The sequence below is a fragment of the Eubalaena glacialis genome, chromosome 1, assembly GCF_028564815.1.
Source record: "Eubalaena glacialis isolate mEubGla1 chromosome 1, mEubGla1.1.hap2.+ XY, whole genome shotgun sequence".
NCBI lineage: Eukaryota > Metazoa > Chordata > Mammalia > Artiodactyla > Balaenidae > Eubalaena > Eubalaena glacialis.
This window is the reverse complement of record NC_083716.1, coordinates 66,069,150-66,085,578: the sequence shown is the minus strand read 5'-3', so window position 1 is coordinate 66,085,578 and position 16,429 is coordinate 66,069,150. Positions and strand designations below refer to the sequence as shown.

The 16,429-nt window shown below is 39.3% G+C and overlaps 2 protein-coding genes across 6 annotated transcripts in view; both read right to left on the bottom strand.

The window, feature by feature from the left end:
- RUFY2 (RUN and FYVE domain containing 2) overlaps positions 1-2,250 on the bottom strand; it is a 48,295-nt gene extending 46,045 nt beyond the window's left edge. For 3 of the 5 annotated variants that reach the window (XR_009701749.1, XR_009701748.1, XM_061197696.1), the window contains exons 1-2: positions 1,708-1,759; positions 69-242 (exon numbers count right to left, since the gene is read on the bottom strand). Coding sequence is in view for 3 of the 5 variants with exons in the window: in XM_061197696.1 (XP_061053679.1) it covers positions 69-242; positions 1,708-1,726 (193 nt within the window). In the remaining 2 variants the exon portion in view is untranslated. Of the gene's footprint in view, positions 1-68; positions 243-1,707; positions 1,814-2,130 lie in introns of those variants that run through there. The other 2 variants (XM_061197687.1, XM_061197671.1) reach the window with 2 other exon arrangements.
- Positions 2,251-10,775: 8,525 nt separating this feature from the next.
- LOC133096167 (DNA replication ATP-dependent helicase/nuclease DNA2) overlaps positions 10,776-16,429 on the bottom strand; it is an 89,115-nt gene continuing 83,461 nt past the window's right edge. Inside the window, exons 24-28 of the mRNA XM_061197652.1 lie at positions 16,178-16,382; positions 14,498-14,587; positions 13,711-13,893; positions 11,482-11,628; positions 10,776-10,844 (exon numbers count right to left, since the gene is read on the bottom strand). Of these exons, the coding sequence (XP_061053635.1) occupies positions 10,776-10,844; positions 11,482-11,628; positions 13,711-13,893; positions 14,498-14,587; positions 16,178-16,382 (694 nt within the window). The remainder of the gene's footprint in view (positions 10,845-11,481; positions 11,629-13,710; positions 13,894-14,497; positions 14,588-16,177; positions 16,383-16,429) is intronic.

Below are 16,429 nucleotides of genomic sequence, written 5' to 3'. Positions count from 1 at the left end.
TCAAGGATATTTAAGATGGGAGGGGGGAGGTTCTACAGTTGGTTTTAAAAAAAAAAATCTCACAATACCTTTAAGACCATGTTTCAGACAATGTTCCATAACAACGAAGAACTGTTGCAAGGGGGGATAATCAGAATCCAAAGTGCGGCCAAAGCTTAGAGCAGATTCAATGAGTCCTTTAATACTGAGTTTAGCCATGTTTAACAAGTTTGCTCTCTCTACAGCTGTAGGGTCTTTTGTAGCTGAAAGCACAAGAAAGGAGTCCAACATCACTTGCAAGAACTGACATTGTAAACTATACAAACCCTTTCCTTCCCCTGTAAAACCAACAGTGGTTTGTTTTTCCTTGGTGGACAAGTAAGTCTTCCTAACATACACCCCTAGTTAACTTCTTTTTATGTCTCTCATGCATACCATAGAACAATGCTCACTCCAGCCAAAGTTTATGAATTATTCTCAAGATCCTGCAAATTGGCTATTCTAGGGTATTTATTTTACTTTTGTGGTACCTCTTCAGGGAGAATGAGTTTTTTTAAATCTTTCTCTGGAGATAAGAGTAACAGACAACATGTTTAAGGGTCTCACGCAAAGGCAGACAGCAGGAACCATCAAAGATGAATTCAAAAGCAAAAAAATGTTCAGAATAAACTGGCAATAAAATAAAAGGTAGTTAAAATTCTAAGATTCCAATTTCACCCATAACAAACATGACAGGTAAATAAAATAGGGGGACACAAGAGAAGCCATTCAACTCTCACTCATTTTAACCTTCTTTCTATCTTGTCTCTTTTCACTGCAATTGTAGCTCTGTATTGCAGGACTCCTTTATTTTCCCAGAGGAAATAAAAGCAGGGTCCAGTTTCACCTCAAAGTTCCCTGACCTTCCACACAGCTGATCCAGTTGAATATCAAGGTAATAGATGCATTTTTTTAAAACTGATTTTACCTGATACTTTCAATTCACAAAAATTTTTCTTTCCCACAAATTTTATTCTCAGTTTTCTTATAAATTCAGATACTTCCCCATACTCTCATCACTGTTGTGACTGGCAGAAATATTTTCAGCAAACACAGATGCCAAAATGAAGTGTAAAAAAATAAAGCACTTAGTATACTGTCTCATAATCCCTGACAAATTTACTAGTCCAAGTAAACCAAATGTCTGTTTTTCCTTCACTGGACAAAAAGTCCAGGGTTCCCAATGATCTAATATTTTACTTCTGATCACAGATAGCCAGGCGTGAAGCGTGACACTGAATCCTAAGCAACTTAAAATGCAAACAGTCACAACTGCTACGACCAAGCTAGCTAGTGGAGAATCTCCACACAAGACATCATTTCTTCAAATGTGCATCGTGGTATGACTCCCTCTTTTTTCGGGGACGAAACTAGTCGATGTTTCATAATCTGCAGCAATTCTCATTTTTCTTAACAGTGCCCATCACAATCCGTAATGTACGATGCGACAACCAGACAAAGGGCGCCTTTATAACTGCTCGAAGGTAGGTCCTGGTGGGCGCCGGCAGCTCCCGAGTAGAGGAGCGTTTGCACCCCAGCCGCGCCCCGCCCGGGCTGCGGCCCCCGCACGCGCCCAAGGGCCGGTTCCCGCATCTTGCCTGTAGAACCCCTTCCCTGCCTCCCCTCCTCCCAGCCAGCAAGGCTGCCCAAGGGCTCGGGGCGCCCCCAACACCCTCACGGAGGGCTCACCCAGGGTCCTGCGAGGCATCGCTGCCCTTCTCCCGCCCTCGGCGTCTGGAACCCAAGCCCAAACCTGAGACGCTTCCCTCCGCCACCCCCAAACCTGAAAAGTCATCGCCCGTCCCCGACCAGGGAGCTGCACCCCGGCCGGCCCTGTCCTCGCTCCCTGTAAGCCGACGGACCACCAAACCTCTGCCATTAGGCCCCTGAACGGGGAAGGGGGCGGAGGGGAACCAGGGGCGGCCGCGCGTTGCCATGGCGACCGCGGGCGCCCCTGCGTCCCCGGCTGCCCCCGCCCAGGCCCAAACCCGGGTTCGGACCCCAGTCCCGACCCCGAGGCCTCCATGCCCACACCACCAGTCCTCCTGGCCCGGCCGAGCCCTCGGCCCAGCACGGAGGGCCGGGCGTCCGCTCTCGGCCTGCTCCCCTTACCCATGGCGGCGGCGGCGGCGGCGGCGGCGGCGGCGGCGGCGCGGTCTCGGGCGGGGACTCCCTGGACCCAGCCAGCAGCTCCCTTCAGACGAGCGGCGGCCGCCACGGCGTCTGCGACCAGGCCCGCTGCGGCCCACAGCGCTCCCGGCGGCGGGAGGACGGCCGGGCGGTCCCGCGGCGCCCGAGTAGGGCGGGGGGCCGCAGAGCCTGCAGCCTGCAGGGGAGAAACCCGCCCTCTCTGAGCCACTTCGGGTCCAGCCGGAGCAGAAAGAGAAGGAAAAGGTGTGTGAGGAGGACCTCGCGTTGAGGAGGACCTCGCGTTGAGGAGGATCTCGCGTTGAGGAGGACCTTGCGTTGAGGAGCAGGGGGGCGGACCCTGGTCTCACCCTGGGGGCCTCGCCGGAGCGCTAGGGCTGCATTTCCAAGGGGATGCGAGTCACTTGTAAACGTTTTCCTCCACTGGGTCCAGCTGGGTTTAATCGAACACACCTGACCGCTTCCCTTCTTCACCAACTAACTCGCAGGGGACCAAAAGAATGTAGAAAATCTGAAGCAATTAACAGTAGGCAGAAATCTACTAAAACTGTTAGCCCAAATCACGATATTTAAACCAGTGAATCCACTGGTTTATAAAAAGCAACGAGGAATGGTCTCAGTAATCGAGGGAAAGGTGCAGAGATAAAGCCAGCGTTTTCTCATTTCAGGGAGTAAAAACTCTCGTGGTCAGATGACACTAGGTTTAAGTTATATCAATTTGGGGAAACTGAGCTATTACCTAGTTAGATCAGCAATTGTTTTGTTTTGTTTTGTTTTAAAGAATTTTTAAAAATTTATTTAATTAATTTATTTTATTTTTTATTTTTGGCTGTGTTGGGTCTTCGTTGCTGTACGCGGGCTTTCTCTAGTTGCGGCGAGCGGAGGGCTACTCTTCGTTGTGGTGCATGGGCTTCTTATTGCAGTCGCTTCTCTTGTTGCGGAGCACGAGCTCTAGGCATGTGGGCTTCAGTAGTTGTGGCGCATGGGCTTCAGTAGTTTTGGTGCACGGGCTTCAGTAGTTGTGGCGCGCAGGCTCAAGAGTGCTGGCTCAGTAGTTGTGGCTCACTGGCTTAGTTGCTCCGCGGCATGTGGGATCTTCCCGGACCAGGGCTTGAACCCGTGTCCCCTGCATTGGCAGGCGGATTCTTAACCACTGCGCCACCAGGGAAGCCCAGCAATTGTTAAAACGGTGGCCAAGTTAGAAGTAGACTGATATTTCGAGAAAATGGAGCGATGTTTATCTCTTCATCATATTGGCCAGCATACAGTTCTATTATGTTTCTTTACTTCTTTTGGTTTTAAATTTTCTTTATTGTGAGATAATCATACATGGATAAAAATTTATAAAGCATATATGCATTTAAAGAATCATAAAGTGAACAGCTGGGAAAACACCACCAGATCAAGAGAGCATAGGACAGGAGAGTCATCTTCCCTGGGGGAAAGGCCTTTAGCCACAATCCCCCTAGAAATATTAATAAATACGATTCTGACTTCTATGACAATTGTTTCCGTGCTTTTCTGTATGTTATTACCACGTATGTGCCCCTAATCAATGTAGTTTATTTTTGCCTGTTTACAAAATTTCACAAGTGGAATAACATTACGAACATTACTTGTTTCTTTTGTTCAACATCATCCATGTCCATGAGGAGTTTCCAGGTTAGGGTGTTTTCAGGTTTACATACTTCCTGGTCCCTATGTGCAGGAGAGCCTCTAGGGCATGTAAATAAGAATACAATTACTAGAAATCAGGTATGCCTTTCTTTAAATTTACTGGATAATGCCAAACTGTTTTCAAAATTTCTCATAATTTACACTCCTTTCAGCAGTGTTGTTTTTCTGTTGCTGTGTCCATTCTAATGCTTAGAATTTTGAGGATTTCTTCATTTTTTGCGTCTTGTGGGCAGGTGATTGCATGGCAGGTTTGTTTTTTATTTATCTCATTACTGATGACATTGAGCACTTTACCTATATTTACTATTTGGAATTTCACTTTTGCAAAGAAATGGTGCCTATTTTTCTATTGACTTACCTTTTTCTTATTGGCTTGTGCAAGTTACTTAATATTCTACATACTAATTTGATGTCAGTTATGTGTTGCCACTATCTTCTGGTTAATTTTTTTTCTCTCCTTATGGCAACTGTTGATTAAATATAAGTTCTTAATTTTCTTGTAGTGAATTTATAGTTTATGCCTTAGTGTCTTAAGAAATCCTCCTTATTCCAAGGTCATGAAGATACTCTCTTTTAAGAATTACATAGTTTGGGGGACTTCCCTGGTGCTCCAGTGGTAAAGAATCCGCCTTCCAATGCAGGGGACGCAGGTTCGATCCCCGGTTGGGAAACTAAGATCCCACATGCCGCGGGGCAACTAAGCCCACGCACCACAACTACTGAGCTTGCACGCCTCAACTAGAGAGCCCGCGTGCCACAAACTACAGAGCCCACGCGCTCTGGAGCCCATGCACCCTGGAGCCTGCATGCCACAACTAGAGAAGAGAAAACCCGCACACCACAACTAGGGAGAAGCCCACGCAACCAAACGAGCACCGCAACGAGAGATCCCACATGCCACAACGAGGACCCGATGCAGCCAAATAAATATTAAAAAAAAAAATTACATAGTTTTGCCTTTAATATTTAGGCCTGTTAGTGCACCCAGAAATAATTTTAGTGATGATGTGAGATAGGGTCAAATTTCATTTCTTCAACTATCCCATCACCCTTTCCCCATTCATCTTCCATGCCCATGAGCATGGAAGTGAAGGTCAGTGAGCATGTATGTGAAGGTCAGTTCCTAGGCCAAAACCTCATTTGATCTTCAGAACCACCCCATGAGGAATGAGTTATTTACCTCTTTTACGGATGAAACTAACCTCAAAGATTAAATAACTTGCCCAAAGTCACAGTACTATTAAGGAACAGAGCCAGAATCTGAACCAGTACAAAAGTAACCTCCATTTTCATAATGTCAAAATACATCTGTGGTTTTTATAGTGTTTGAAGGAGCCTAAAACTGATGACAAGTCTAACCCCTTCCACCACCTTGCTGTTAAACATTGAAATGACTGACTTGTTCATTTTTCTCTTCTCCAAATGATGAGTAAAAAAGGAGGGATTTGTGTTCCAAGTGCATTTAGAAAAGCAAATAATATTAAGTATATATTTATTTATTTAATAAAACCATGAGAACAAAGGAAAAGAGCTTTATTTTCTGGATTGCTTTCCCTCCAGTGACTTTATAGGTAACATGTAGGAAAGAAATTTAGTTCAGTACCAGACCAGCTTTATTTAAAGCAAAAAATATTTCTTCCTTTGAGGAAGATGTTCTTAAACTCCAAAATACACATTTGCTGGGTACTCTAGCCACCTTGGATTGAACAGAATTGGAATTAGTGTGTATGTTTAAAACCTATTACACTTAATAGGTTTTTTTTTTTAACATCTTTATTGAATTGCTTTACAATGGTGTGTTAGTTTCTGCTTTATAACAAAGTGAATCAGTTATACATATACATATGTTCCCATATCTCTTCCCTCTTGCATCTCCCTCCCTCCCACCCTCCCTATCCCACCCCTCTAGGTGGTCACAAAACACCGAGCTGATCTCCCTGTGCTATGTGGTTGCTTCCCACTAGCTATTTTACGTTTGGTAGTGTATATATGTCCATGCCACTCTCTCACTTTGTCACAGCTTACCCTTCCCCCTCCCCATATCCTCAAGTCCATTCTCTAGTAGGTCTGTGTCTTTATTCCCATCTTGCCACTAGGTTCTTCATGACTTTTTTTTTTTTCCCGTAGATTCCATATATATGTGTTAGCATACTGTATTTGTTTTTCTCTTTATGACTTACTTCACTCTGTATGACAGACTCTAACTCCATCCACCTCACTACAAATAACTCAATTTCGTTTCTTTTTATGGCTGAGTAATATTCCATTGTATATATGTGCCACATCTTCTTTATCCATTCATCCGATGATGGATGCTTAGGTTGCTTCCATGTCCTGGCTATTGTAAATAGAGCTGCAATGAACATTTTGGTACATGACTCTTTTTGAGTTATGGTTTTCTCAGGGTATATGCCCAGTAGTGGGATTGCTGGGTCGTATGGTAGTTCTATTTGTAGTTTTTTAAGGAACCTCCATACTGTTCTCCATAGTGGCTGTATCAATTTACATTCCCACCAACAGTGCAAGAGTGTTCCCTTTTCTCCACACCCTCTCCAGCATTTATTGTTTCTAGATTTTTTGATGATGGCCATTCTGACCAGTGTGAGATGATATCTCATTGTAGTTTTGATTTGCATTTCTCTAATGATTAATGATGTTGAGCATTCTTTCATGTGTTTGCTGGCAATACTTAATAGGTTTAAACTAGAATATTAACCTGTTCTGAGCTCTTGATGTACTAAAACTAAGAATCTAGGTTTTTAAACGTACAGATATAATCATGTAACAAAATACTGTTTTTTAAAAACTTATCACATACTGAAATACAGGGATGAAATTGAATGATGTCTAAAATTTGCTTTAAAACATGTCAGCAAAGAAAAAAAGGTTGAAGAAAATTGCTGCAAAATCTAACTGTTGAATATGGGTGATGGGTGTATAGGAGTTCATTATACTACTTTTGTGTGTGTTTTTAAAAGTTTTATAATAATGTTTTAAAGCTCATCATAAAAAGTAAGCTAGTTAAAGCCTTAAAAATAATTTTTATGTAAAAATCTTTCACAGTAAGCCAAAGCAGTATCTATACAAGAGCCGAGAGTCAGGAAAGGCAGACTTCACCCCCTGGGTCCATCTTGGTGCATACTTTCCAGGATCATGAGTCCCAATCATCCAAGGGTTAGTGGTGACTTGAGTGAAGTTGGATGGGCCTATCCTCTTAGCTACAAGCAGTCTTTTTAATGAGCAAAGCTGTCCATTGAATCTACATAGACCAGCTGGTCAAATCATGCCACAAGGTTTCCAGCTGGCCTGAGATGTGATTTGCTTACAGTAACAATTGTAATGCTTTTTTTTTTTTTTTTTGGCTGCACTGTGCGGCTTGTGGGATCTTTGTTCCCTGACCAGGGATTGAACCCCAGCCCTTGGCAGTGAAACGCGGAGTCCTAACCACTGGACTGCCAGAGAATTCCCAACAATTGTAATGCTTCTAAACATTTGTATAGCACCTGGAAAATGTACACAACACTGAATGGGAAACACATAGTACCTGGGAAAATTGCTGAATTACTAATCAGAACATCTGGGTTCTAGCAATGACTTGCCCAGAGCCATATGCTAACGTGAAATATCTATGCTAGGTACTCTGCAGGGTTTAATTCAATTGAGAGAATATCTATGAAAATTATAAAGCATACTACATATTATTACCGCTGCTAAAAAAGCAGTAAGTGGTATAAAGCTACATATAAAGATGGAAATAATTCTTTTTGGAAGGAAAAAAAATCAGGAAAGGCTTTTTGGAGAAGGTAGCGTACTAGTCTTTCAGTCTGGGTGAAGTTGCATAAATGGTATTGGAGAAAGACAAATATAGAGAGAGGATACAACAAACAAGAAAAAAGACATGTATAGGGAAGAGCAAAAATAGTATATTAGGGAATTCCCTGGCAGTCCAGTGGTTAGGACTCTGCACTTTCACTGCCATGGGCCCAGGCTGGATCCCTGGTCAGGGAATTAGGATCCCACAAGCTGTGCAGTGCGGCCAGGAAAAAAAAAAAAAAAAAAAGTACATTAGAACAAATATGCAAAGAAATATCGGCGAATGACCTCCATTACAAACCACACGTTCCAAACTATTAGTGGGATATGAAAGAATGTTAGTAGGTTGCAACCAGCTTTGTTTTTTTAAATTAATTAATTATTTTTGGCTGCATTGGGTCTTCGTTGCTGCGCGCGGGCTTTCTCTAGTTGTGGCGAGCGGGAGCTCCTCTTTGTTGTGGCGTGCGGGCTTCTTCATAGCGGTGGCTTCTCTTGCTGCGGAGCACGGGCTCTAGGTGCGCGGGATTCAGTAGTTGTGGCACGCGGGCTCTATAGAGCACAGACTCAGTAGTTGCAGTGCACGGGCTCAGCAGTTGTGGCTTGCGGACTCTAGAGCACAGGCTCAGTAGTTGTGGTGCACGGGCTTAGTTGCTCCGTGGCATGTGGGATCTTCCCAGACCAGGGCTCAAACCCGTGTCTCCTGCACTGGCAGGCAGATTCTTAACCACTGCACCACCAGGGAAGCCCTGCAACCAGCTTTGTTTTTAATGGAATAGTGGAAAATATTAGGGTATATCACATATAAAAAGGGTAAATATTTTGTTAAAGTACTGTTTAAGGTGCATGCACATACATATGTTCATGCTGAGTCATGATGCAAAATGTGTTTCTTGTTGTGGGTTGTGGCAATTTTTATTCTTAAGCACCAGTCCAGATTATCATACACCAAACTACCAGTAGTTATAACTAAATGATAAGATTACAAAGAAATTTAATTTTCTAAAATTTGTAGTGTTTGAAATTCTCACTAAAATCATGTACTACTCTATAATTAGACAGGAAAAAAAAATGTAAAGAAAGAAAATTATGCCAAGACTTTTAAACTCAGAAAATGTGAGGTAGATGGTGTCCTTGACAGAAATAGAGATTACAGAGGAAGGCATTAGATGAAGATGGAAATTTACATTTTGTATGTGCTGACTCGGAAGTGCTCACAGAACTGACTCTGAAGGCAGGAGCTGGAACACAGATATAACTAGAATTCAGAAGACATGGCGGGGTATACAGATTTGGTAAACAACTACATAGGTGATGGCTGGAGCCAGTGACTGTCCAAGGAGGGAGAACAGGACCAGACCAAACATAGAGCTCTGGGAAAGACCTGTCTCTAGAGAGTGAGAGACGAGGAAGAAAAAAAAGGAATCAGAGGAGGCAGCAAGAGAGGTAAGGAGGCAGGAACTCTGAACTGATTTTCAGGAATGGGGCCACTGGAATGGCTACACTGTCATCACATCCTGGCTTCACACTATAAGGAAGACCTTGTCTAGGCTAATGGTGCTTTTGATCTGGACCTGCACAAAGTGACTGCCCAATAACATTAGAGACTGGTAGCCACTGCTGTCTTAGTCCTTGGCATGGATGTCATACTTAAACTGCACTATTAGCAATTTGATGGCCCAGTCTGGGTTTAACTTACAGCTCACCCCAAGCCTCCAACTCACAGCATCTTATATATAAAAGACGAATCCTAACTCTTTCAACTAAGTGGCTAGACTCTTGTAATCAAGACAGAGTCCCAAATGACAAGAAACACGGAACCCGTCCCCGGGTTCTTCTTCCACAGAGCTCTGCAGGCCACACAAATCTGTAAAGCGACCACTGATTGAACCAAAAGAATTTACATTATTCATCTCACTCCCAGGAACTGAAATTATCTTCAGTTCCTTCCTGTTATATAACTTCATGATATCTAACCAATATTTAAGCCTTATCTCTGTAAACTTCCTAGTTTTTCCTGTCTAATCCATAGTATCTCCATGATCAACTCCATCCTGTGTGTCCTTCATAAATCTCTTTATAATGTCAACACTCCTTGGTTTCAGCTTTAGAGCATTATCAGTATTTCAGTTCTCAATACTGGAAAAAATGTTGGACAACCCTGAACTTAATTATTATTTAGTATTAATAACTGACACAGTAAGATCTAACAGTAAGAAAACAATTTATTTAATAAAATCTTCAAGTAATAATTTTTTAAAAACATGTGAGGTAGAGGCAGCAATTTTTAACATACTTAACATTCATTAAAAAGAAAAAATTTGAGAGAAATGAGAGATTTCCCTGCCAAAGGTGGATACATTAAGGTTAAAATTGGTCACAATATAAGTAATCAAACACTTTGAGGCAACTGTTTTACAAAACATTTGTATACCAAAAGAGAAAATTGAGAAATGCCCTAAAACAAAGGGGCATATGAACATGAATAAGTGAAAATAGGAATACACCTTTTTAATTTGTCATCAATTCAGCAAACAAAATTTCTTCTCAAAAGAACAGTAGGAATTATTTTCTTTTACTAGAATACTGAAAAGTGAAAATAACAAGTGGGAGAGTAAGGAGAATCAGAAATTAACTAGAAATAATATATTTATCAGTGATAATTTAAAAGACTAGGTTTAAAGTGAAAACATCTCTGATAAAAAATCTAAAAGATCAAATTAATCTTGAAAATTTAGACTTAAAGATTTAAACCTCAGATTGAAAAATTCATCCCATCTTTAAAAGGTGGTAGAAATTTATCAAACTCTGGATCATACAAAAACACATTTATAATACCTATAAATTTAGACTTTTCAGTTTTGGTACATCTGTACTAAAAAAATACTATGTTAAATTTTATATGGTAATAGAACTTTATGTTTAACAAGGTTATACCAAAAAATAAATAAAACAAAAAAACTGGAACTCTGAAAGAGTATATTTACATCATTTCTTACCCTTGGGATAAAAGTTATCTTCACAGTGTAACCAGGCACTGATTTTACAGCATATCCGAATTATAAATAGGCAACAGTTAGAGAAGATCATGATGGTTTGGAAAAAGCAAGGAAAACAGTGCTTTATCTTCTTTGAAAATCACCCAATGTATGACAAAGACTTTCATGTTCTCCTGATGGAAGATCAATGATGTAAAATAAATTAAGGAAGATATATTTAACACAATGTGGGATTACATAAAAACATATATGACATTATTATCTAACATTCTGTAATTTGGTTTACAGGGCTGCTAAAAAAATTTAAAGATTTTTATGGCATTCTATGGATAATAATATACTTAAGCAATATGGTTTACCTATCTTAGCCTGAGACTTACATATAATTTTTTAAAGAGATGATCTATTTTTAAAATAATCTATTAATACAATATGACAAGTAATAATCTCCATTTTTAAATATAATACTTTGTCCTAGATTTTTTTTTAAAAAGGTTATAAATTGAGGGGAGAGGAACCAGAAGGGATAACCAGTTTTCCTAGATGTATTCTAGGAAACATGCACCCTGTTCCTAGGGCAAAAAATCAAGTCCCTTTTTTTCCCCTTTCTCATTTCACAAACTATCCTTCTCCACCACCTTCATTATTTCACTTTTTGCTTAAAATTACTTCCTGTGAATTGTTTTCTCTCTTTCCCTTGCAGAATCAGATCTTTTGAAATATGCCCATGGGAAACACGAGACACTGAGTTTTAGTTTATACAAATACATAAATGAAGTACTCACAATAGCACAATCAAATGTGACCATATATAAAACAAAAAGGATATTAATTTTTCTGAGTTTAGATGATAAAGTAGCTTCCCCAAAGGAGGATAGCGGTTTAGTGAGGGCACACATCCCAGGAGAATCAGCTTATGTTTGGCTCTGGTTATAGCAACATTAAGACGTCGCCAATCTTTCAACAGTTCACCAAGCTGAAAGAAATTGTAATTTTCGTTCTTTGAGTTTTCTTATTTATTTGAGTTCTCTGAGTTTTCAAAAACGTATACTGCAAAAAAGATTCATCAACACATTTAAAATCCAGACAGTAGGAAAAACTTGCCCACAGTGCCAACTTCAAGTATCTTATCGTGGGTATGATATCCTAGCCATAATTTTAAATTATTAAATACATATAATAAAAATATATTAAAAGTTTTAAAATATTAAATATATATAATAAAGAATTGAAGTTAGGACTTCCCTGGTGGACCAGTGGTTAAGACTCCGTGCTCCCAATGCAGGGGGCCCGGGTTCGATCCCTGGTCAGGGAACTAGATCCCGCATGCCACAACTAGGAGCCCACATGCCGCAACTAAAGATCCCGCACGCAGCAACGAAGATCCCACGTGCCGCAACTAAGACCCAGCACCGCCAAATAAATATTTAAAAAAAAAAAAGAATTGAAGTTATCTCCACTCAGTGTAGCATTGTTTTTTTTTTTAATATCTATGAAACAAGCTCTCCATTTCTTTTTTTTTAAATTATTTTTCTTTTTTTTAAAATAGATTTTATTTATTTATTTATTTATTTATTGGCTGCATTGAGTCTTCCGTTGCTGTGCGTGGGCTTTCTCTAGTTGCGGTGAGTGGGGGCTACTCTTTGTTGCGGTGTGAGGGCTTCCCATTGTGGTGGCTTCTATTGTTGCAGAGCACAGGCTCTAGGCGCGCAGGCTTCAGTAGTTGTGGCACACGGGCTTAGTTGCTCCACGGCATGTGGGATCTCCCCAGACCAGGGCTCAAACCCATGGTCCCCTGCATTGGCAGGCGGATTCTTAACCACCGCGCCACCAGGGAAGCCCCAGTATAGCATTGTTTTTAACAGTAATAGAAACTTGGCATAGTAGAAGATTCAGAGGAGTGGTTAAATATACCGTGACCCATATATACAGTGGAAAACTATGCATCTGTAAGAACAGAATGAAATCTCTGTGTAATGACATGGAAAGATCTCCAAGCTGTTAAGTGGAAAAAGCAAAGTCCAGAATAGTGTATATATTACCTTTTGTGCAGAAAAGGAGGGAAATATGAATACTGATTCATATCTGCTTGCATATGCTTAAAGAAACCTAGACGGTTACCAAAAAAACAAAAACAAAACCAAACCAAAAAACCAAACGTGATTATCTGTGAGGGTAAGAACTGAGTAGAGGAACAGGGAAGAAGGGAGACTTTCTACTATGTGTATTTTATTTTATTTATTTATTTTTGGCTGTGCAGCGTGGCATGTGGGATCTTAGTTCCCTGACCAGGGATCAAACCCGCAGCCCCTGCATTGGAAGTGTGGAGTCTTAACCACTGGATGACGAGGGAAGTCCCTCTATTACGTGTATCTTAAAAACCATATGAAGGTATCGCATAGTCAAGAAAAATGAGTCAAGGAGAGATAAAAACGCAAAAAAAAAAAACGAAGCCTGGAATTATCTATAAATTTGAAAGTATATCTAGGGAAGCCTATATGTTTAAAATGCTCCAAACACAATAACCAAGAGGTAGAAGCAACCCAAATGTCCACTGATGGATAAATGGATAAACGAAATGTGGTATATACATGCAGTGGAATAATATTCAGCCTTTAAAAGGAAGGAAATTCTGACACATGCTACAACATGGATGAACCCTGAGGACATTATGATAAGTGAAATAAGCCACTTACAAAAGGACAAATACCATATGATTCCACTTATATGGAAAATTCACAGAATTCATAAAATTCTGTCAAATTCACAGAGACAGAAAGTGATTGCCAGGGAAAGGAGAGAGTGGGAATTAGGGAATTGTTCATGGGTATAGAATTTGTTTTGCAAAATGAAAACGTTCTGGAGATGTGTTGCACACACTGTAAATATACTTAATACTTGTGAATTGTACACTAAAAGATAGTTAAGAAGGTGAATTTTATGTTATGTGTTTTTTACCACAATTAAAAAAGAGGAAAAAAAAAAGAGAGGTAAATAATGTCCCAAACAAATATAAAATACAAATCAGACAACAAAGCAGAAAATACAATTAACTCACAGTTCCATCTTCATTACTTCTAACAAAAGATACTAGAATGATACTTTTGTCTCTTCCTTGGTATTTGTCTACTGTATTAACTTCGACCATCCCAAGAGAAGAATGTGCCAATAAATCATTGATGACTTTTAACTGTTGCCTGTATGGTGCAATGATACCAATATCAGAGGGATTACAACCAGCCTAAACAGAAAAGAACACAATTTAAAGTGAAAAAACACTGACTTTTGTTATTTAAGCTTTACTAAATTTATTAAATGTTTACATAATGTGCCCAATTGATGTTTACAATACATGTTCCTATCACAAGGAGTAAATACAATTATTGAATTCACTCTAAGGCTACATCCACATTTCCTGAAATGAAATAATTTCCTCAAACATTGTTCCCTTGATATTTAGAAGTTCATGGCAGTATAATGGTTTGTATGCCACCAAAACAGTGTTGCCATACCAAAAAAAGTACAAAGAAATACATTTCACTTTCTGCTATCCCTTACAACAGATGTTTCCAATTGCCAATCATACTGACTTCAGCACTAAATTGACGCAATCAGAATTATCTGATGTTACAAAAAGTTATCCTAAATGGAAACTCAAAATGCCATTACTGCATAAAAAATTACATGTCTTAGATAAATGTTCTCAAAATAAAAACAATCAGGCTTCATTCCTCTTTATCTTAATAAACAAAAGTTAACTTTAGATCTAAAGTTCCTTGCATTCTAATATTCTATTACTCTGCACCTTAATATTAATTAGCCCTCAAAATTAAATTCTATGTTACCTTAATAAAAATTGAGGTCAGGAAAACAACGAGTTTGGCTTCTGTTATATTACTGACACCTCCCTTTTCAACTTGTTCTGGTGCTGGAACCTAAATAGAAAAAATATGCATCCTGCTTGCAAAACAATCTCTGAAGTTAAGAGTACTGTCAGTACACAGGTGGCCATAGAGACGGTACTACCACATGTGGAAACAGATGAAAAATATCTTCATCTTAAAGTTGAAGGTAAAAGAATTAACAAAAATGAATGATATTAGTCACTTTCAGAAAGCCACCCAGAGGCAACCCATCTTAAACATGCTACATAGAGTTCAGACTAAAATCTCTATGAAAGCCGACCATACACTGGGCTTCACAAACTTTACTGTGTTATCCCCCATTTTATAGGAATCAAAGGTCAGAAGAGATGAGTAGCCTGCCCAAGCCTCACAATAAATCGTGGCACTAGGATTCAAACTTAGATCTGGCTCTAATATCTGTGCCCTTTCCATTTTCTTGTTGATTTTTATACAAATAATGGAGTGATAAGGTTCCCCAGGTTCTACCATACCTAGTAGAACTTTCAAAGGATTGTTTTGCTCCTACATCATTCCTAAGTAACCTTGATTAATTTTATTTGGAATAAATGAAACTTATTTATTTGGAATAAATATTATTTGGAATCCTGATGCCAAGAAAGAGGAAATGTGAGTAGCAAAAAAGAATCTGAACAATCACTGGTGAGGTTAAAAAATGGTAAATTATAACTAATAAATTAGAGTTGTGGTTTATAAAAGCAGTCATTTGTGAGATCAGTTTATGTGACTAAATATCCCAGAGCCTGCCTGCCCCTAGGTGTTAATTCTTCACCCTGAAACACTAAGGCAATTTCCAAGAGAATGAAAATTCCACCATGGTACACACATGGTAAGGCCCTATTTTTAACAACCAGCTGGCTCCACCCATCTTAATAACAAGAGATATAACTATTTTAGAATAACATGCATACATATAATTGGTCATTATATTTTTATTTGAACTTACATAGACTTCCAAATCAATAATGAGAAGCACTATATAAAACAAACTGTACGAACATAGGGTCAAAACTTTGTTCTTAGTTCTTAGAAATAAGACTGAAGTCATTTAAAGTCCTTGTGCAGATTTTTTGTTTAATGACAGATTTGCAAAGAGATCTTTAGGTGCATACGGTGGGGGGAGGAGATATATGGGAAATCTCTGTACTTTTAGCTCAGTTTTGCTGTGGAACTAAAACTGCTCTAGAAAATAAAGTCTATTTTTTTAAAAAAGGTCTTCAAAAGGACATCAATTTATTGTATCTGCTGTCCATTTGTAAACCCAGACCTTTGACAATATCAACGCCAATTTCTTTTCGAGGAAATGTAATTATACAGTTGAGTTCACTTTCTAGCTTTCTTACTTCAAAAGTCAATTTTGACATCTATCAATCACCAGAATAAACCTCCTCCCAAAGACAGTGAGTCTATAGAAAGAAAAGATTCTTTTGTGTTAAAGTACAAGAAGTTTAACAAAACTTCTTTTGTACTAGTGTACAAAACTAGTACACTAGTTTTAACTGATAAGCTCTAAGGAAGCAATCGCTACTGAAAACTGAGGAATACAAATAACAGAGCAAAAGGAGAAAAACTAAAGAAAATGTTTGTTTTTTTGTTTTTTACCTTGTCTGTGTTAAGAAAACAAACAGGATTTTTTGGCTCGAAAACTTCAACCAGCCAAGGATTTTCAGAATAATCAGCATAAAACTCCAGTTCCAGCTTTACATCTTTAAAGTTAGGTAGGTTTATCACTGCATTGGCCACTTTGTCTGATCCACACTCCAGCTTTCCTTCGTATGTCAGTTTATTACTTAAGGACATAATTTTACTAAGGGAATAACAAAATAATTTTAGTTTTAGTGATGAACACAAATA